General features: G+C 38.4%; 3 protein-coding genes across 14 annotated transcripts; 2 read left to right on the forward strand and 1 right to left on the reverse strand.

Annotated features, from left to right (window-relative positions):
• Positions 1-1976: 1976 nt before the first annotated feature.
• On the forward strand, positions 1977-8108 carry LOC135170847 (microprocessor complex subunit DGCR8). Of its 4 annotated transcripts, none has more exons than XM_064136935.1 (6): positions 1977-2474; positions 2939-3441; positions 3564-3647; positions 4036-4698; positions 4868-5301; positions 5630-8108. In XM_064136935.1, exons 2-6 carry the CDS (start codon positions 2964-2966, stop codon positions 5960-5962), a joined length of 1992 nt encoding a protein of 663 aa, XP_063993005.1. In that variant the 5' UTR covers positions 1977-2474; positions 2939-2963; the 3' UTR covers positions 5963-8108. The 4 variants fall into 4 exon arrangements, with proteins under 4 accessions (XP_063993005.1, XP_063993006.1, XP_063993003.1 ...); XM_064136936.1 differs by having other exon boundaries at positions 1977-2243; XM_064136933.1 differs by having other exon boundaries at positions 1978-2474; positions 2947-3441.
• LOC135170858 (RILP-like protein homolog) lies at positions 6871-13132 on the reverse strand. Of its 8 annotated transcripts, none has more exons than XM_064136988.1 (8): positions 12548-13132; positions 11899-12297; positions 11390-11522; positions 11150-11277; positions 10256-10629; positions 9645-9689; positions 9166-9258; positions 6871-9077 (listed from the first exon to the last, which is right to left on the reverse strand). In XM_064136988.1, exons 2-8 carry the CDS (start codon positions 12211-12213, stop codon positions 8954-8956), a joined length of 1212 nt encoding a protein of 403 aa, XP_063993058.1. In that variant the 5' UTR covers positions 12214-12297; positions 12548-13132; the 3' UTR covers positions 6871-8953. The 8 variants fall into 8 exon arrangements, 7 of the variants coding, with proteins under 7 accessions (XP_063993058.1, XP_063993055.1, XP_063993054.1 ...); XM_064136985.1 differs by having other exon boundaries at positions 11381-11522; XM_064136984.1 differs by having other exon boundaries at positions 11390-11567.
• A 259-nt stretch (positions 13133-13391) lies between these two features.
• On the forward strand, positions 13392-17444 carry LOC135170860 (proteasomal ubiquitin receptor ADRM1-B). Of its 2 annotated transcripts, none has more exons than XM_064136995.1 (4): positions 13392-13793; positions 13871-13987; positions 14375-14872; positions 16928-17444. In XM_064136995.1, exons 1-4 carry the CDS (start codon positions 13593-13595, stop codon positions 17324-17326), a joined length of 1215 nt encoding a protein of 404 aa, XP_063993065.1. In that variant the 5' UTR covers positions 13392-13592; the 3' UTR covers positions 17327-17444. The 2 variants fall into 2 exon arrangements, with proteins under 2 accessions (XP_063993065.1, XP_063993067.1); XM_064136997.1 differs by having other exon boundaries at positions 17096-17444.
• The last annotated feature ends 1575 nt before the right edge of the window (positions 17445-19019 follow it).

Below are 19019 nucleotides of genomic sequence, written 5' to 3' on the forward strand. Positions count from 1 at the left end.
CAACCCCCTAAGGGCCTTCAGCGAAAGTGAAATTGTCTTCGGCCCTGGATATGGAACGAGCTGAATGGCCGATGGATTATTTTTTCAAACACTTTTCATGTCTGACCTCACGACTCCCTCTACATATGCTACGTCAGAGGTATCAGGCGAGCAGAGATTCGCGGGGGAAAACTGCTAATGGGGTGAGGGGGAAGGGCAAGAAGGGTGGAAAGGGGGTGGTACATGCGTTATTTCCTCGTATGGATAACTTGCCGAGGTTTTTCCTGGTTTCGTGGCATGAAAGGGATTTTTTTGAAGCGGTAATTGTCCTCTATCGAGTGGGAGAACTCGATCGGAAGAAGGGGATTCCCAAAAATCGATAGTTTATGTTAATATTGGTATGGTAAATTAGATGTTAGTGGTAGTGTAACGTTCATTGTTGAGGATTTTTGTTGTTTGGCAAAGGGTTAGAATTTTTTAGAATAAAATAAAATTATTCTGCAGGAAAGCGAGAAAAATGAGATAAATCAATTTTACTATTGACCAGTTTTTGATGAATATCTCGGAATCTGGAAGGGGTAGGGAAATTTTTGATAGAACCTTTTTTGTGGAGCGAATGGAGGGCTAGCATAAAGGTTATTACAAAAATTTTGATATCTCTCTTAGATTTGGAGATACCGCTCAAAAACTCGATTGAAAAATAAGTCAACTTATCAAAAATACTGGAGATGCGGAATTATGGAGTTATCATCGTTACTATCGATATCAATAGTCATTTAAAATAATTATTAAATAACAATAATATCTTTAGGGGTAATAATATGGATTATAATATGATTCGAAGCTCTTTGTTGAATGATACAAATAATTTGATGACCACTGATCAGATGACGACTGCGATCGTTTTTATACACGTGACTCTGTGGGAATAGCGTTCACGAAGCTCATCGGCGATTACAATAGCCGGATATCCAGGTCATGTACACACGTTGACCCTCAACTTTCCTACTTGTTGACTACAACTCCCTCAAAATCCTCGATCTCCACGCTTTAAGACTGCAAATTAAATTTTGATAATTTTCAACAATATTTTACGATATACTGACAACTAAAAATGTTCCAAAAAATTTAATTCGGTAAAAGAAAATTACATAAATAATTCGAGATGACAGAAGAATGTAACAATAAATTGTCTTCATAATTATTTTTATTATGCTCTAAAATTAACGTTGTTGTTATAAATTAAAGGGCACATTCTGCCGCGTCATTAAGATATAAAAATGAAATAATAGAAAGGTCATTAGGCGCCGTTTTGTAGCTAATTCAGAGCTGAGAAATCCGGACGTATTTTTATTGTGTACTAATATTTATATAAATTTTTTAATAAACAAAAATTTTCACATTTTTGCAACACTCATTTTTATTAAACGCAGTTGGTGCGTCGGGAGTTTTCAAAACTTAACTTCTCGTATCGACGGAATGAGTCGAAGTAAACAACAGTCGATTCTACAGAGATTAAGTCATAAGTTCGTGTGAATTATTCAGAAGAATTGAGAATAAAAAAACGAACAAATCAAATAATTCATCAAGAGCGACGTCTAATAAAAAATTTATAAAACGGACAGATCTTAATTAATCGACACAATGTTTGATACCGTAAAAAACACGTGAGATCAGTATTTCGCGTTTGAATAGCCCGCCATGCAGCGCGCCTGCGCGGCACGCACTCACCTCCAATATGGCCGTCAGATCCCTCTTACCGACAGAGATTATATTATATGCAAAATTTCGTAGCAATGGCGCATGAACTACAACAGTGAACGTACCTGTCGGTAAGATATGACCATGGGGTACCTGACAATCGATTCTCCAGGTGATTTGCGGTTTTTCTAGGACTCCAGGAACATTTTAACACCAATTTTTGCCTTTTTCTCCCTTCCTGGACGTCCTAAAGCCACTTCCCCCCCGCCCAGTTACCCACATACTGCGTCGTAATGTCTTACCGACAGGTACGTTCACCCTCGTAGTTCATGCTACGTAGTTCAACCTCCTGGTTGAAGCCACTCCAGTTGAAGCAAATCTCCCCCACAATCTCCGCCCCAACCCTCAAAATGTCCGAGCATTGAATTTTCCCGTGTCTCCCCGAACAAAGAACATGTCCATGTACCCTGTTTACTTAAATCATCCAGTGCAAGTGTCATCCTCCCACGGGAGTTCAAACCCTCCAGCAATTAATACAAATCGTCCATAATACACAACCCAAGGTATTTTTAACACATCCCTAAAAGCCAATAATCGCCAGACAACAAACTCCATAAACATTCTTGAGTGCAGTGGTCAAGTAAATCCATAAAAACCGTAGAATTACCATTACACCTCATCAAGGCAACCAGGATCGTTACCCATCACTCGAAGATGACATAACCTGACACAATAAAGTGAAATGGACAGACAAAGCAAAGCCAAATGAAAATAAATAAGAATCATTGAACACAGTAGGGGTTATGTTTGATATAATTGATAAATATTTTTCACAAATGTTGACAATGACAATCAATTGATGAAAAACTTCGTACAGCTCCAGCCAGTAACAGGAATGATCTTTCAATGTCACTTCTGTCTGGCACCTGGTGCTACGTTGTTTATTGCACCAATGGATGATGTATGACAAAGAAAACTGATGAAAATTGACAGAATTTTTTTTATTAATGAAGTAAATAATGAAACAGGCCTCGTACTGCTAACATCAATGCAAATGTCCAATTTTCGTTGCCATTCTTTTGAAAGCAATGGTTTCAAATCGATTGGACTTTGGGCTCATTGGTGAAAGTGGCGTGGCCATGCGACACGCTTTTTTTTTTGTTTTCACGTAGAAATATTTTCCTTTATCATTTGTAAAGATATCGAGAAGTCTGATACGTGTGTTGGATTTTTTTAGCTGAAAATTTGATGAGAATAGTGTTTTAGGGGATTGAGAAAGGAAAATGGCGACTGATGGTGAGGAGAAGAGGACTAGGATCGTGGTGGAGACGAGTCTGGATAGTGAGGAAGGACATGAGGAGCCGGCGCCCAAGAGGCCAAAGATGTCTGGATGTCCCTTTCAACGATCGACTGTTGTGAATAATTTAGCACGTGCAGACAGTGCTGGTGGAACGACTGATAATGGTGATGATAATTATGAGGATGAGGGGGGAAGGGGTGATGAGGACAGGGGGCAGGATGATCTGGGGAATGATGGTGATGACGGGGGTGGGGAGAGTGAAAAAAATTTGACTGATGGCGTTAATGGATACAATCAAAGCTATCAGTCTGATGGTGATGATGATGATCTGAGGCAGTTTGATGTTCTTGATGATCTGGGGAGGAATTCTGATCAAGAGGGCTCGGATTATGATACTGATACTAATGAGAGTGTGGATTCTGATGTACCTGATGAGGAGATTGAAGCTATGCTGGAGGAAGGTATGCTGGTTAATTATTGATGATTTCGGAAACTGAAAATGTTTGAGTCTTCAAAATTTTCGTTAACGAGATGACTATCGTGAAAATTATAATTTTTTACTTCAGAAATTGAAAAATTTCAGGTCTTCCCGAGGAGTTCAAAGGAAAGAAGAAACGAAAAAACGATTGCAGGCCTTACGAGGAGAAAGAAAAATTGGTCCTGGATGGTATGACATTATTTTATTATCAAATTCATGGGTTTTGCCGACCTCATTTGGTAACAAACAATTAACAACAATAGTGTGCTTAGAAATTTCGTTCCACTGAGCATGAAAGCATGAAAATTTTTGGAAGGAAAATTCGAGTCTCATCTGTCGATTTAAAACGTCATCGACTCACTCATTTGGAAATTTTTATTTTAACAAATTCACATTCATTTTATGTTTATCTTTCATATTTTACATAAAATTTCTTCGAATTTTGCTATTGCAATTAATTGGAAAATTTAGCAATTGAAAATGGTTAAAAAATAGTGTATCCAGTGGGTTAAAGACCGACCAGAAGATATGTCCAATCATCCTGCCCTTGACAGACCCACATTATTATCATTTCCAGAAATTGGACACAACCATTTCGATGTATTACCTGAGGGTTGGGTGCAGGTGACCCACAACAGTGGAATGCCACTATACCTTCACAAGCAGAGTCGCGTTTGTACACTGGCAAAACCATATTTCCTCGGTCCAGGAAGTGTACGAAAGCATGAAGTACCTGTTAGTGCTGTACCATGCCTTCAATACAAACGTGCACTACAGGAGGAGGAGGAGGAGCGGCGAAAGGAGAAGGAACGTGAGCCAACAGCTGATGCTTGCACACTGCCAAGTGCTAAGATTGAAACAATTCAGGAGAATTTAGCAGCACACTCACTAGACAGCGAACAATTGCGAAATTATTGTCAGAATATCTTCAGGTTCAAAGCAATCAAGGTAATGAGATTTCAATCGTGGTCAGCAAGGAGAAAATTTACGAAGAATAAGAAGCACAGAAAACAATTGGAGAGACCAACACTGCCAGATGGTACAAAATTAATAACATTTCCGATTGGAAGTGCCAATTCAACGAGAAATGGCAGTCCTGGAGCTGGGGATGATGCTGGAGGACAACGACCTGCTAAACACTGGATTATGAATCCCTCGGGGAAGAGTTCTGTTTGTATTTTGCATGAGTATGTTCAACATGCTCTGAAAAAACAGCCAACGTATAAATTCAAGGAATTAGGTACGTCCTGGGGTTTTTTTTTTAAATTTTATGACAATTCCAACTGCTTATTTTGATAATAAAAATTATTCCCGATGAAAGGGATGAAGGGATGAAGGGGTTGAATTGTCTGCGATATAATTTGGAAATGCAAATTTTTTAGTATTCACTATTTTCATTATTTCATCAGAAAATGCTGCCACCCCCTACTCTGCAGTTGTTTGCATCAACGACATGGAATATGGAAGTGGTTTTGGAAGCAGTAAAAAACAGGCGAAAACCGATGCTGCCCGAAAAACCCTGGAAATATTGATTCCCCAGATGAGAGATAAAATATCAGGCGAAACAACTAGTGACAGTGCCGCTAATACTGGACGAACAACGAAAGCCTCGAGGGGAAATTCCGACGCTGATCTCTCGTTTTTCGATGAAATATCAATCACTGATCCCAGAGTTGCTGAATTCTGTGCTAAGACAACTGAACCATCGCCACATGCCATTTTAATAACATGTTTACAGAGAAATTTTGGCCTAGGCGATATGCATATTAATTACTCGGTTAATACACTTAAACATCAGAGGAATGAATTCACTATGAAAGTGGGGAAACACGAGGCCACTGTGGTAAGTTTGATTTTAATTTTTGTTTGACGGTGTGAGATGGCACGTCAGGTTCAATTTTTTTATGTTAATCGGCTGACATTAGGTCTGCACTGTTTTATTTTTATTAATAATTGTTGAACGACTGGTGAAACGGTATTTTACCGACCGGCAAAACTGCTGTTAAATATTTTTAGTTGTCAAATCTTCGGCTTTTCAAAACAATTAGATTCCGTGTAAATTAGGATAGTGTCCCCTCTCCCTAATTATTTATGAAATAACTATAACAAATGAAATATCGTAATGAAAATTTTTTTCTCGGGAGTTTAATGCAGTGATTGTTATTTAATAGATATGTAGAAATAAAAAAGATGGAAAACAAAGAGCTGCTCAGGAGATTCTCCAGCGTCTCCATCCCCACATAACATCCTGGGGTTCACTTCTCCGTTTGTACGGTTCGCGCAGCGTAAAATCCTTCAAAGAGAAAAAACAACTGGAGCAGGAGATAACATTGCTCCAGGGTAAAGCTGCTGTAAATCAGCCAAATCATGCGATTCTTGGGAAATTACGACAGGAGATGAAAAAATTGTCAGAACAACATCAGTCCATACAACCCATTGGTAAATTCGTACCACCCGACCTGCCAACTGGATCTGCTGCCAATCTCAACAATGTTGATCTGTAGATGATGATCGATTAATTAAATTATTTTTTTGGATATTAGCCGATTGTCACTGGAAAGGATGTGGTAGTGCTGATGAATGAATTCGATAATTTTAAGGGAATCATGTGGTAATGAGCAGCCAAATGGCTCTAACTGAAATTTTTTCGATAGATCGATAAGAAAATATGATGTAAAGTCGATTTAAGCGTAACAGCATGCCATGAATCTTCGTAATCCTTGACGAAGGATTTATACTGGTTATGAATGTACCAAAGGATTTCATTTCCACTTGAGAATTATGTTTATATTTTTAAGTTAATAGTAAAGGGGTAGAACATTCATTCGTTATTGATAATTTTTTGCTTTTGGATATCGTTTGGAGTTTGACATCTTAATCAACAGTAATTATGATGAAAATAATGACGATATATTTTTAATTAACAATTCACAAGTGACAATTATTGTGAATTAGTTTATTTTCTTTGAAAGATTTAGGGAGGGGGGTATAATGAGCAAAATGAAGTGAACTCATCTCGTTTAATTACTTCTCTATTGAATTACCTGTGGATTATGCAAAAAATATTCGAAATAATTCATTAACTTTCTCACTATCAGGTCAAATTACTTCTGTAGCTTGAAATTTCGATACGAAAAAAAATCGTAAGGATGAAAAATATGTAGCTAATTTTTTTAGATAAATTTTTCGAGATTGTTTATTTATGATAGTTGTTTGATATGTTCTACCGCTTTGCTACTGAATTTATGTTAACAAAGCTACCATATCCTTGATGCGCTTAGACCCAAGATTCGAGTCTTGTATAGCTGCCAATACTAGAATTTCTCATCAAGACTGTATTAATTAAGTTTTATTTATTATTCTCGGCGAAAAAAAAAATGGTGTTAGAATTCTCAGAATCAGATCATGTTGATAGATTATAGACAATTTTATATAATAACAATTTAGTACAACTTAAGGAATTGTAAATACTGCCTTATGTTCACTCTTTCGTTGTTGCAATGATTTTCATTTTTTGAAGAATGTTCGTCGAATAGTTTATTTCTGCGACAATTTTTTTTTTGGTTTCTCTCGTTACAATATTTTCAAATTCGTAGGTATATAATATTGCATTAATAGTTATATTATATACAGTTAAAAACTATATTTTCACTGACTCTTCGGCTCTGTTTGACGTATTCACTGGAGTCTACAGACATTGTAACAAGTGTTAAAACACATCCAAAGAAAATATTTGGTTTTTCCAAAAAAGTACGGCCAGGTTTTTTTTTTTGCTAATTAGATTGACACTGATATGCATTTTTTTGTCTCAGGCCAATAGATTGGTTTACATTTTCAATTGATATCAAATTAATGTGTCAATATTTCTAGAAATAATTGCTATGGGTCCTGTGTCAGATATATTTTTCTTTCTGGTCAATTTTTATATCAAACGATCGATATTAAACGATTTATGCTTTCAGATAAGTCATTAATTCTTTGGAATGTCAACTGAGAAATGCTCTTTAGTAAATAAATGCTAAATATTAGCATTTCCGGATCGTCGATAGATTAAAAAATTCTAAATTCAAAATTATAATTAACGGTCCTTTTGGTCTAGTCGTCTCACACTATAGAACCGACTATTTGGAATCTCGTAACAATGTCTACAATAGTTTCTTTCAATGTTCTTCTCGTCGTTTGATCGGCTAAATCTACGGTAATATGACAACTCTTTGATAAAAAGTCTTTGCATTTGAATATCTCGAAATCTCGGATAAACTTGATTTTTTTTTTTCATGAGAGGAGGTGGCTCTTAAAGTGGCTCTACCCTCAGGTCGATATTTTATCCATCAGATTCGCTGGTTGTGAATATATTCAGTTGCCCAGTTTTTCAAATTATTGCATGAGTCAAATTCAGATTTTAGCTGCGTTAAGTTGCCATTTTTTCACTTTTTTTGAATAAACAAAAGATAATTAAATCGAAGAAAAATTGTAATTTCAAATGTGATCGAGTTTTCTGGAAATTTTGTGGCGTTTTCGATCATTTTTGAATTTACGAAAAGGGTAGAGCCACTTTAACGATGTCCTCGGTGAAGTTGAAAGTGAAATTTGGAATGGAATTAATAAAGCTTTTAATATGAGGTATTAAAAAAAGGTATTAAGGATATCCAAATACTGTACCATTTTTCTCTCACATGTAATACTTCTGCTTTTATACCCTACCTTAAATTTTGATTTTAAACCGGCAATTATTTACCTCAAATAAAAGCTAACTCACTTTCGGAGAAAATATGAATAAATTTCCAAGTATCATCTTTTGAAAATTACAGGCTATTCTTATAAATAATTTACCCACAGTTAATTTTACTCCTAATAAATATTCATTCGAAATTGTAACAAATTTGTGAATAATCAAAACTCTCTCAGAAGTGAATTTCACGTATAAAAAACCTGAAACTTCCAATTGTTAAAATAATTTCAATATTTGATTTCTAAACAAACGAATGTTTCAAAAAACTATCACTCACTTTAAAACGTGATTTGGATATCCTCAAATGATATTTGTATTTGTAAATTCTTTCGAGTAAAATTTAAAAAAAGAGAAATTAATTGTAAAATTTTTCATGAACGACTTCGTCAATTCATGCGGAAAATAACAACTGAAGACAAAATTATTCTTCTGATCTAGTATCATGTCAGTAATATTAAACAATACAAAGCGAAATAAACGAAAAAAATCAAATCGTTGGATAAATTAAAACAAATAATGGCTCCCTACATAAGTGGCGAATTTGAAATATTGAGTCCATAACATCGATATACTATCATACTCGCTGATTTTTGGCAACATATTACATTAATAGCATTAATTATCAAGTTACGATTGGGCAAACGAATCCCGTCAAATAGTTCTATTCCTATGCCACTTCCAAATTGATAAAAAATCATAAATTGTGAAACCGATAATTGATGTGATCTTGCCTGTTTCTCTTCTCGAGATATTGTTATTTGGTTTAAATCGATGTATCGGTAGCACCATTCCCCGAGAGGGCCATCTTGGAAAGACTAGAGAGACTTCTCCTTGGACTGCTACCACCCAAGAAACCGCCGCTTGTCTCGGAGAATATTTTCCGGAAGCTGTAATAAAAAAGAGTTGTTAAATTTTCCTCGATAATTAATCAAAAAAATTCTGAGCTTCGACTCCTCTTCATAATTATTTAATTACAATTTCCGAATGCCAGACTCCGATGATTTCTTCCAAGGAGCATCATCTGGTTCGTAAGGCAGAGGCCCCTGGACGGGCGCATCTTCCTCAGGCCTGTGAAAATTCATAAAAAAAAAATCAAATCAATTGTTTTTTATGTGTTGAGACAATAGCGAATGTGCCAGACTACGAAGTGTCTGGATATTAACAAAAGAAAATGTTATAATTAAGATAAAAAATATCTGTGATTAAATAATTAACAATTTAACCCACGTTGATCACTCAAAATAGTAATTTTGATGACAAAAGTTAAGGGACAAAAAAAATGTTGTGACAAGTTTGAAAATTCAATTTTTGTGACTTTTTTAAATTGAGTGGGAGGGGGGGGGGGGCACACGTATGGAGCAGAATAAATTAAAAATCTCTTTAATTAACAAGAGATTTTTCACTGAATTTAATCACAGATATTTGCTCAAAAAATCTAGACATAATTTTCTTACGTATAACTGTTAGTCCCGGGTATGCTAGTCAATGCCGGTTGTCCACTGTCTGTTTTCAATGCACGTTGACGGAAGTGACGCAACCAAATCGCGGACATGCGATAATAAAGCGTGCAAAATCAAGTTAGAAAAAAAAATGAATCGGAGGAAAATGGGATAATATAGACATATTATTTGTGAGACAAAACGAAGTTTGAAGAAGTTACTATATATCAGGAACTACGGAAACGACCGAGCTGGAACGATGGGCCCAATCAGAGATTAATCAGTGCTGTCATGAGTTGACATTTCACTCTATTTATGTTAAATTTTCTACAAATTAATCTTCTCTTTAAATTTAACGAAATAATTGTCATTATTTGTGACCAAATTCAGGCAAATTCCAGCTCAATCGATCGAATAATTTTTGATATAAAAAACATTTGTTAAAATTTAATTAAAATTCTCACGAAAATATTTTTCTCTGTGTCTGTCCGTATTACCCCACCCTCCCTCGAGCTACACGTCAATCCCAATTACACAAGAGTAGAGAACTAGATTTTAAAGTAAAGAGTAATTGACAAGCATCAAAATCCTACAGAAATTATTGAAAATACGTGATAGTGACTGACGTTTCTGGTTTCGGTCTGTACAACTCCAACTCATCCTCGAGATCTGAGACACGTGCTTTGAGTTCATTTCTCTCGTGAAGAATTTCTTTGAGTTCAGCAGTTGTGAATCTAGGCCTGTCTGGATCATCCAGATCATAAACAACTTTGTTTGTCAGATCTGGACATCCCTGATTGGACTTTGTCAAGTCTTCGTTCTCCTTACGAGCCAGTCCAAGTCGTGCTCGTAAATTAATTAACTCGCGATTCTGGTCCTGGAGTTGGGCGAGAAAATCAGCTCGTTCCTCGACCAATCCACGTGCTTGCATTTGGGCCTGACGCTGTTTGCGTTTCAACTCGCGACCGACTGAGCTCAGTTTCTCCACTTGGACGGTCAACTGAAAATTGGGAGATTAATTAGATTAATTAGTCGCCTGACTAATGCATTTTCAGGTGGTTGATGGGAAGAAATTGATGTGGGACTAATGGTCTCCAGAAATTTGGGCCCTATAATTTTTTTCCTGGAAAAATGAGGGCCAGGAGAGCAATTAAGGAACAGTAATTTGATCAACTCAGAAATTTTTGACGAAAGTCTCAAGTTGACTGTCAGCACTGATTTATGAGAGACTCATCAACGAGGAGTGATGAGGATTAACGATTATTGAAGAATCTAAATGTTTGATTAATCGTCTCGAAGTGATTCCCTGAATACATGAGTTCAATTCTATTATTCATGACCACGGAGTTCATGATTTATTATTACAAATGAGACTAGAGTGAACCATCTTCCAGGAGATAAAATCAGCAATAAAATTTGCAGATCGGAAGTATCAGGTGTTCAGGTGTTGACTGGGAAACTCTGCAGTGATTAATTGAAAAGAAATTAACAAAAATAAATTGAGATAATAAAATCTTTACATTCTCAATCTCCAAATTCTTCTGTGACATTTCTCGATCCCGGGCGCGTATTTGATCTCGTTGTTTGTCGATCATACTTCGTAAACGTTGCAAAACCTGAATATCGACCTCCTGACTAGCAGTAAAAGCTGTAAAAAAAAAACAATCACTCAACAATGATTTGAGGCTGAGCTGTGTAAAAGTGATCTAATGGTGCAGGTGCAAATTAGTTAGGGGATTAACGGTTAGTACTTTGTTTACCGCTGTCCTGACTGTCACTCCGGGACTCTTGAAGTGCATCGGACAGCCTGCGATTCTCCTCCTGCAATCTTGTCACCATACCGACGAGATCTCTTGACTCCTGTCTCCAATGTTCCTCGGTCTGCTCAACTTCCTGCGAAAAATCATGAGAAATCTCTAGAAAATCGAACACCTTCTCCTGTAAAAACACAACTACCAACATTTAAACAAATAATAAAATTTGTTTCCCAAGCGAAAGATTGTCTTTGACAAAATGTCATAAACTGTCTTGACATTTTTACGTCTAACGATCATAAATTTTACCTGCGTTAAGTTCTGAGTGTTCGACGTTTTTCTACAAAAAACGATAACTAAATCGAAGAAGAAATTATGATGCCACCTGGGATCAAGTTTTCTACAAATTTTATCTACTTCCCCACATCTTTGCAATTATTAAAAGACTCGAGCCACCATAACCTCAAATAAACCGTTACTCACGTCAATAGACCCAGTTCCTCCACTAATTTTACCTTTTCGAATCTCTGTCTATCCTCAGCCTTCCCAATCTTATCATTCTCCAGCTGCGAAATTTTCGTTGTCAGTTCCTGAACAGTAGTGATCTCCCGTTCATTCTTCGTCGCCAAGTTCTCCAAAAGCTCCAGTGCATTAATGACTTTGGGCATGAGACCGGTGACAGCCTCAGTGCCAAAAATATCAATAAGTTTTTCGCACTCTTTCCCGATCTCCGATGCGATGTCATAAACATCGACAACGGAGACATCCGATGCACCAGAGTACTCCTCCATGTCGACAGCGGAGTAATTCATTCGCAGATGAAAAGGCATTTAATCACCAGTGACCAGCACGACACCAGGAAGGTGTCCCTGAAGCTCTCAAATCCCTGTCTCGAGGTGTCTCAGTGCTCAGCTCTGTGGAAAAGACAAGTCCTGTGATCACATTGTCATTTTTATTCGGTTAAATCACTCTGGGGTGACTCATGCCAGGGAGAATGTCACCACTCTGACGAGCCTGTATCCATGTGAAACAAAAAACAACGAACGACTTCTACACAATTGTGCACTAATTTATGCTAATTGGAGGGGACTTGGAGATCAGGTGATTGGACACGTTAATTCACCGCCTTGTGGAGGGTTTATTTTTGCTGTCAGTGCTATTCACCTGGTTCTGTTGCGCTGATTGCTGAATCCTTGGAGTGGACAGTCTGTTTATTTGGAGGTCACAACAACGACTTGTAGTCCACCTTTGTCACCCTCCCATCACACACGAGCTTTATTCACAGCTGCAGGGTCTTATTAAGTCTAGTGGCATAAGCAACTGGAATTTTTTATCCGGACTGACAGATGGGAATGGGAGTGAAGTGGAAAAATCAGGGGGTGGGGGAAGTGGCCGCGAATGAAAGGGGGAGGAGAGCTGAGTCGGTTGCGCAAAGGGTTCATGGGGTTCGGTATTTTGGAATTTTGTTTGTTAAATTATTGACTGCAGCTCGGGATTAATGGATTTATTTTAGGACTTTGCGAGCTGTGGTGTTGGTGCAGGACCGAATGGGAGAATTACAATGGCTTCTCGGTTTTGATGGAGTTTGTGAGGAAGAGATTTAATTTTTATCGCGCATCACTGAGTCGTCGCCATTTTTTAAATGGCGGTTGAGCTCTGTGATTGGGGAGTAATCACGATGTTTATTTGATTGTATTCGATGATCGGAGGGTGTACAAACGAGCAAATCTTGATATTCGTGAGCTACAAACGATTTTCTAAGGAAATATCTACAGTCCCTTTGGAAAAGTTGATTTTGCATATTTATCCCTGTCCATACCATGGACAAAATTAACGTGATGATTGTTAATTATCCAGGTGACTACAAACATAATTAATATATGTACAATTATGTACTAACGATCTACAATCATGTGTATTCCTTAGTTTTTCCATTTGCAACCCCCCGTTGGTTACGTACATTGAGGTAAACTGCCGACATCTCCATCCGCCATGTTGAATTGCATTGTCATTGGCAGTGGAGAATTTTTCGGAGTGTAAACTCGAGTGCTTGTGGTCTGTTTAATTAACGAAAAATCGATAAAATTCCCGATATATCCGCCGGAATTATCAAATAAATTGTACAACGGAGAGACGCAAGATCGTCTGTCGTATGTACCATTGAATCGATCACATTAACCGACAATTAATCAGTTGGTAAATAGTAATCATGTCGGGCGGTGCGTTGTTCAGTAATAATGCCGTACGTGGGAGCAGTAAAAATCTAGTCGAATTCAAAGCTGGCAAGATGACTGTCAAGGGGAAGATGGTCTATCCGGACACCAGAAAGGGCTTGCTCTACGTTTTTCAATCCGATGATGCACTCATGCACTTCTGCTGGAAGGATCGGACATCTGGAGCAGTCGAAGATGTAACGCAATCCCTCGGGGATTAATTGTCTAATTGCATGTACTCGTTTCAATTTTTACTGATTAATTGTTGTTCCAGGATTTGATTATCTTCCCGGACGACTGTGAGTTCAAACATGTGGCGCAGTGCAAGACTGGACGAGTTTATCTACTGAAATTCAAATTGTCCAGCAAGAAGTTCTTCTTTTGGCTGCAGGTACATCTTGGTTTTGGGACAGATTGGGGGTCTTGTAATAAACTATCAGTCTATCAGCTTTCTAATGCGAATATCTGGAAATCTACGGCACATAGCAAAATTTCTGTCATAACCTTTTTTGTAGACCGATTTGAGAGCTACATAAAAGGTCCTGACGATAATTTTCGTATCTCTCTTAGATTCGAAGATATCGCTCAAAACTCAACTCAGAAATAAGTCAACTCATGTCGTTTTACCACTTCACAATCGAATTATTTAACAACTGGATTTTTATCGCGACTATTCACCTGCATGAGAGAGTCCCATCGGGCCCAGAATATCTATCACTCAGAATTTACAAGTTTATAAACAATTTCACAATTATTGATTGCCCTTCCCCTCCTGCAGGACCTCAAGACTGAGAAGGATGAGGAGCACTGCAGGAAGATCAACGAGGTCCTCAACAATCCCCCGACCCCAGGCTCCCAGAGAAGTGGATGTGCCAGTGGTCCCGATGGTGATCTCCAGAATCTCCTCAACAACATGTCCCAGCAGCAGTTGATACAGTTGTTCGGTGGAGTGGGCCAAATGGGCCTGGGGAATCTTCTTGGAACAATGAGAGAGCGCCCAAGCAATACGAGGACCAGCACAACCACTGCCTCCACACCGGTTACCACCAGCGCAACAAGACCACCAGCTGCCCAGACCCCAGCACCTGCCAGTGTCACGGAAACTCCAAGGTCATCCTCGGGTAGTACTCCCAAAAATAATTCCGGGTCAAAGCCACCTAGCTCTATGACACTTCTTGAGAGAACACCAACTCTCATGAGTGATCCCCATCTTTTCGATCTTCAGAGACATCTCTGGAATATTTCTACGCCACCGGGAGCTGAACCAGTTGTTCAGGTATACAATTCACTTTTTCAATATTTTTTTCCATTTGTTTATGGGGTTTAGTTACTCCAATTGAGTTAAACAAAATTGAGATCGAGGGATCGATGCAAAGTTTATATTTTCAATCCTTTGAATATTTTCTTTTTATTTATCTTCAGAAATTTCATTCATTCAATTCCTTCATTTTTAGTTGATAATACCCGATTAAAACCAACAACAATTATTTATTTATTTATTTATTGAGGGATTCCATTGAAGGAAAAGCGTCAGAGTCAAAAAATTAAAACACTTCATCCCAAAAACTTTTTCTAATTAAATTCTGCAGGAAATTTTTTAAAATTATCTTCACAACGATAATTTCTCACTTCACGAAACTAAAAAACTTATCATCGCACGAAAACAATTAAAACACTGACAATGTTTATCCTAAAAACCTCTATTATTTTTATATTGGAGTAACTACCTCACCTGTCTTGATTCTCAATGTCACTGATAAGATTAGCCTCCACTATTCCCTGTCACGAGTGAGATACGATCATTAATATGAAGTCAATTGCCCTGTCATTACCCCACGTGTAAGTCCCTCCCCGACTCGACGAGACGTTGCCCCAGGGGACAGATCGTTTCGTATCAAAACAAATTAAACAAAACGGATAAATATTGCATGTGCAGGGAAAAAATAATGTCGTCGCACTGATGACTGATCGGTACCAAGAAATTATCGTTGGTATCAGTGCAGTATCAACCGGGGGAATAAAAAAATAATAACATTCAAACGGTGATTCGAGTTCTCCAATATTAATATCGATCGTTCTCCGGTGCATATCGACTTTCAGACTTGATAAAGAACACATTCCGGAGACTCATTGTGAACAAATGCTGCGGTGTAATACGACGATTCGAACTCGAGTGCAAAAAAGTATTAACCGATTGGTGAAATAATTGAACTGATGGAATCGATTGATTGGGGGAAGAATTAGGGGAACGTTCAGAGTAGAATTTGTGATAATTTCGGTGAACATTGAACGTTAAAAAAAGCGAATTGAAGCAGACATTTCCCTAATTAAATATGAATTAATTGAAAATTGTTTATTGATTCATGTGGAAAGAACATGAAGTGGTTAACTAATTTTAACTGCGTCATTAAAAAAGTGGTGGATAAAAAAACTGGATGGGAACAAATGCGAGAACTTTTGCGAGAATTTGCGAACTTTTGCGTTAGAAAATGACGATTGAAGTGACTTTACCAGAAAGTGTCTGTGGAGACTTGAAAATCAATTAAAATAGGGATCACTAATCAATCTGACAACAATTTGAAGTGATATCGATGATTAATTAATTCTCATAAATTGAGACGACAATTTCTAGTCGTTTTTTGTATAAAAAGGGCGCATTAAAAAGCGAGGAAAAATTGCGGGAATGATTTGCGCCAATGATTCCATCTCAAGGTCACGTCAGTCGATCACTGACCACTGGATAAAATTAAATAGTAGACGTGGGAAACAGATGTGAGGATTTTTCATTTTTCCGGGAGGAAATCGATAGCTTCGCAGTTCAAACCAACACCAGATATTTACGTTATTAATTCCTGCGGAGTTTCTATTGGAGGATCGGGAATTATATCATCCAGGAACAGTATCTTCACCCCAGTATCATAAACAGTCAGACGAGTTCATAAAAAACGTGAAATCATTATTTGTTCTTCACTTGTAATCACTTAAAAAAAAATCTGTAGCAACAATTTTTTAAAATCACGAGATTCACGATATTGTGGCATCGTAAAATATATTATATATCCTCCATATAATATTATACATAGAATATGCGATAAATTGTATGGCTGATGTTTTTTTTCGAATTTTATACCGTCAATTTGTTGGTAGAATATCGATCTGGGGTAGAGTTACTTTAGATAATATGGTACCATCATTTATCGAAAGGCTAATGGGGATTAAATTCACCTGGTTGACTGATATCCTCAACCTTTTAACATGCTGGGGAGGTAAACGTGGTGTACGTAGTGTATGTTGTTCACGGTCGGCTACAGCAAAGCTTATTGTCCGACAGAGGGGTGTAGCGAGTGAGCTGACGAATAGCATCCCAGCAGCGATTACGGCAACGGAAAGCCTGGAACGGACAATGAGCAAGCACTTGCCACCCGGTGACAGTCTGTGTACCACGCTATCGTCCCCACAGTTCTCCCAGGCGTTATCAATGTTCTGGTCTGCTTTGCAGTCGGGCCAGGCAAGCCCAGTTGTACGACAGTTTGGACTTGGGGCTGATGCTGTCAACGCAGCTGCCACTGGTAATCTTGAGGAGTTTGTCAGTGCACTCGAGGGTGAGGGCAAGTCCGGGACGGCTGGACAAGCTGGTGAGACGGAGGAGAAGAAGGGGGAGGCTAAGGGGGATGGAGGTGCATCCAGCGAGAAGAAGGACGATGGAGACGATCCCATGACATTCGATTGAAATGGCTTTTGGTTTATTGGATTTTTTTTGGGAGGAGAGATTGGTTTTGGAGGGGATTTCGTTATTATTCGATAATGGTTTTTGATCGTATGGATTAATAAATGAGATTTGAAAATTTTTTGGGGATTTTTGGGGAACTTATTGTCACCTTTTTCCTGGATTATTGAAGAGAGTTTTTGGGTTCACGAGGTTATCTTGAAGGACTTCATCATATCGATATTTTGTTGTTTATTTATATTTATTTATTTATTTATGTTAGATTTTTTTGTGCAGACAAAGTGAGGGAGGAAAATGCTTCTGTTCGGAAGCTGGAATATTCAGTCCTGGAGAATATTCCCCAGGGGATGTCCTAGAAATTGGAAATTATGAAAGTCTATGCAACAATTACAATAATTCATTGTTTATAAGTGGATTTGGTGCATGAAAATGCATCAAATCCATTCATAATTGTGCTCCCAGGATTTTTGCGAATGAAAAAAAACAAAAAATTTTAGTTCTGGCACTTTGGCCTCATCTGCCCCGAATTCCCCTATTTTTATTGTGCTCAGGTCACCCCCACACACACCACAAGTGCCTCAATACCCTTCTTGTGAATTTCTTCAGGAACATCCCCTCAGATTGAATCCCCTGGAGAACATCTGTCCACAGAAAAATCGAATCCCCCAGAACATTCATTTTCGAAAATTGTAGTTCTGACCCTTTGGCCTCATCTGCCCTGAATTCCCCTATTTTTATCGTCCTCAGGTCACCCCCACACACACCACAAGTACCTCAAAACCCTTCTTGTGAATTTCTCCAGGAACATCCCCTTAGATTGAATCCCCTGGAGAGCATCTGTCCAGAGAAAAATCGAATCCCCCAAAACATTCATTTTCAAAAATCGTAGTTCTGACCCTTTGGCCTCATCTACCCCGAATCCCCCTATTTTTATTGTCCTCAGGTCACCCACACACACACCACAAGTGCCGCAATACCCTTCCTGTGAATTTCTCCAGGAACATCCCCTCAGATTGAATCCCCTGGAGAGCATCTGTCCACAGAAAAATCGAATCCCCCAAAACATTGATTTTCGATTCAACCGACGTGAACTTGAAATGAGACAGTGGTGAGTGGGTGGGTGGGTGGTCGGGCAGCTGAGGTTGATACAACCTTGGTGACCTTGAACCAGACACGCGTGAATCGTCAATGAAGTGTGATTACCTCACGAACGTCTTCCATTGGAATAAAAACCAGAGAGATCGTCCAACTGATGTGATAATGACCCCCGTCCCCCCCCCCCCATCCGCTGAAAAGTTCATTAACCTTGACCTTGAGCGTGTGGTCAAGGAATCCAGGCTTTTCCGTCCGGAAAAACCGCTCGTCCCGTCGGCCCCAGGAACCTGCGCAGGCGCAGTTGTCGTGTGGCGGGAAAATTTGTTGTCCAATCGCTGATCTTTGTTTACGACGCACAAACAGACGATTGGCAGATGGCAGTTAATCGATATATGACATTGCCGCCATTTTCCGATGATGATGTCTCAAGGTCACGTCAGGTGATGAGCGATGACCCGGGGAAATTGAATTTTGGGGGTGAAAAGTTGGTCTGAGTTGAGGTTTTTTGGAGTTTTATAAGTGAAATTGTTTTTTTTTTCTCGACCCGGAGGAAATCGATGGGTTCGCGGTGCCAAGCAGCACCAGATGTTTACGTGTTAAT

This window comes from Diachasmimorpha longicaudata, chromosome 18 (assembly GCF_034640455.1).
Source record: "Diachasmimorpha longicaudata isolate KC_UGA_2023 chromosome 18, iyDiaLong2, whole genome shotgun sequence".
Taxonomy (NCBI): Eukaryota; Metazoa; Arthropoda; class Insecta; order Hymenoptera; family Braconidae; genus Diachasmimorpha; species Diachasmimorpha longicaudata.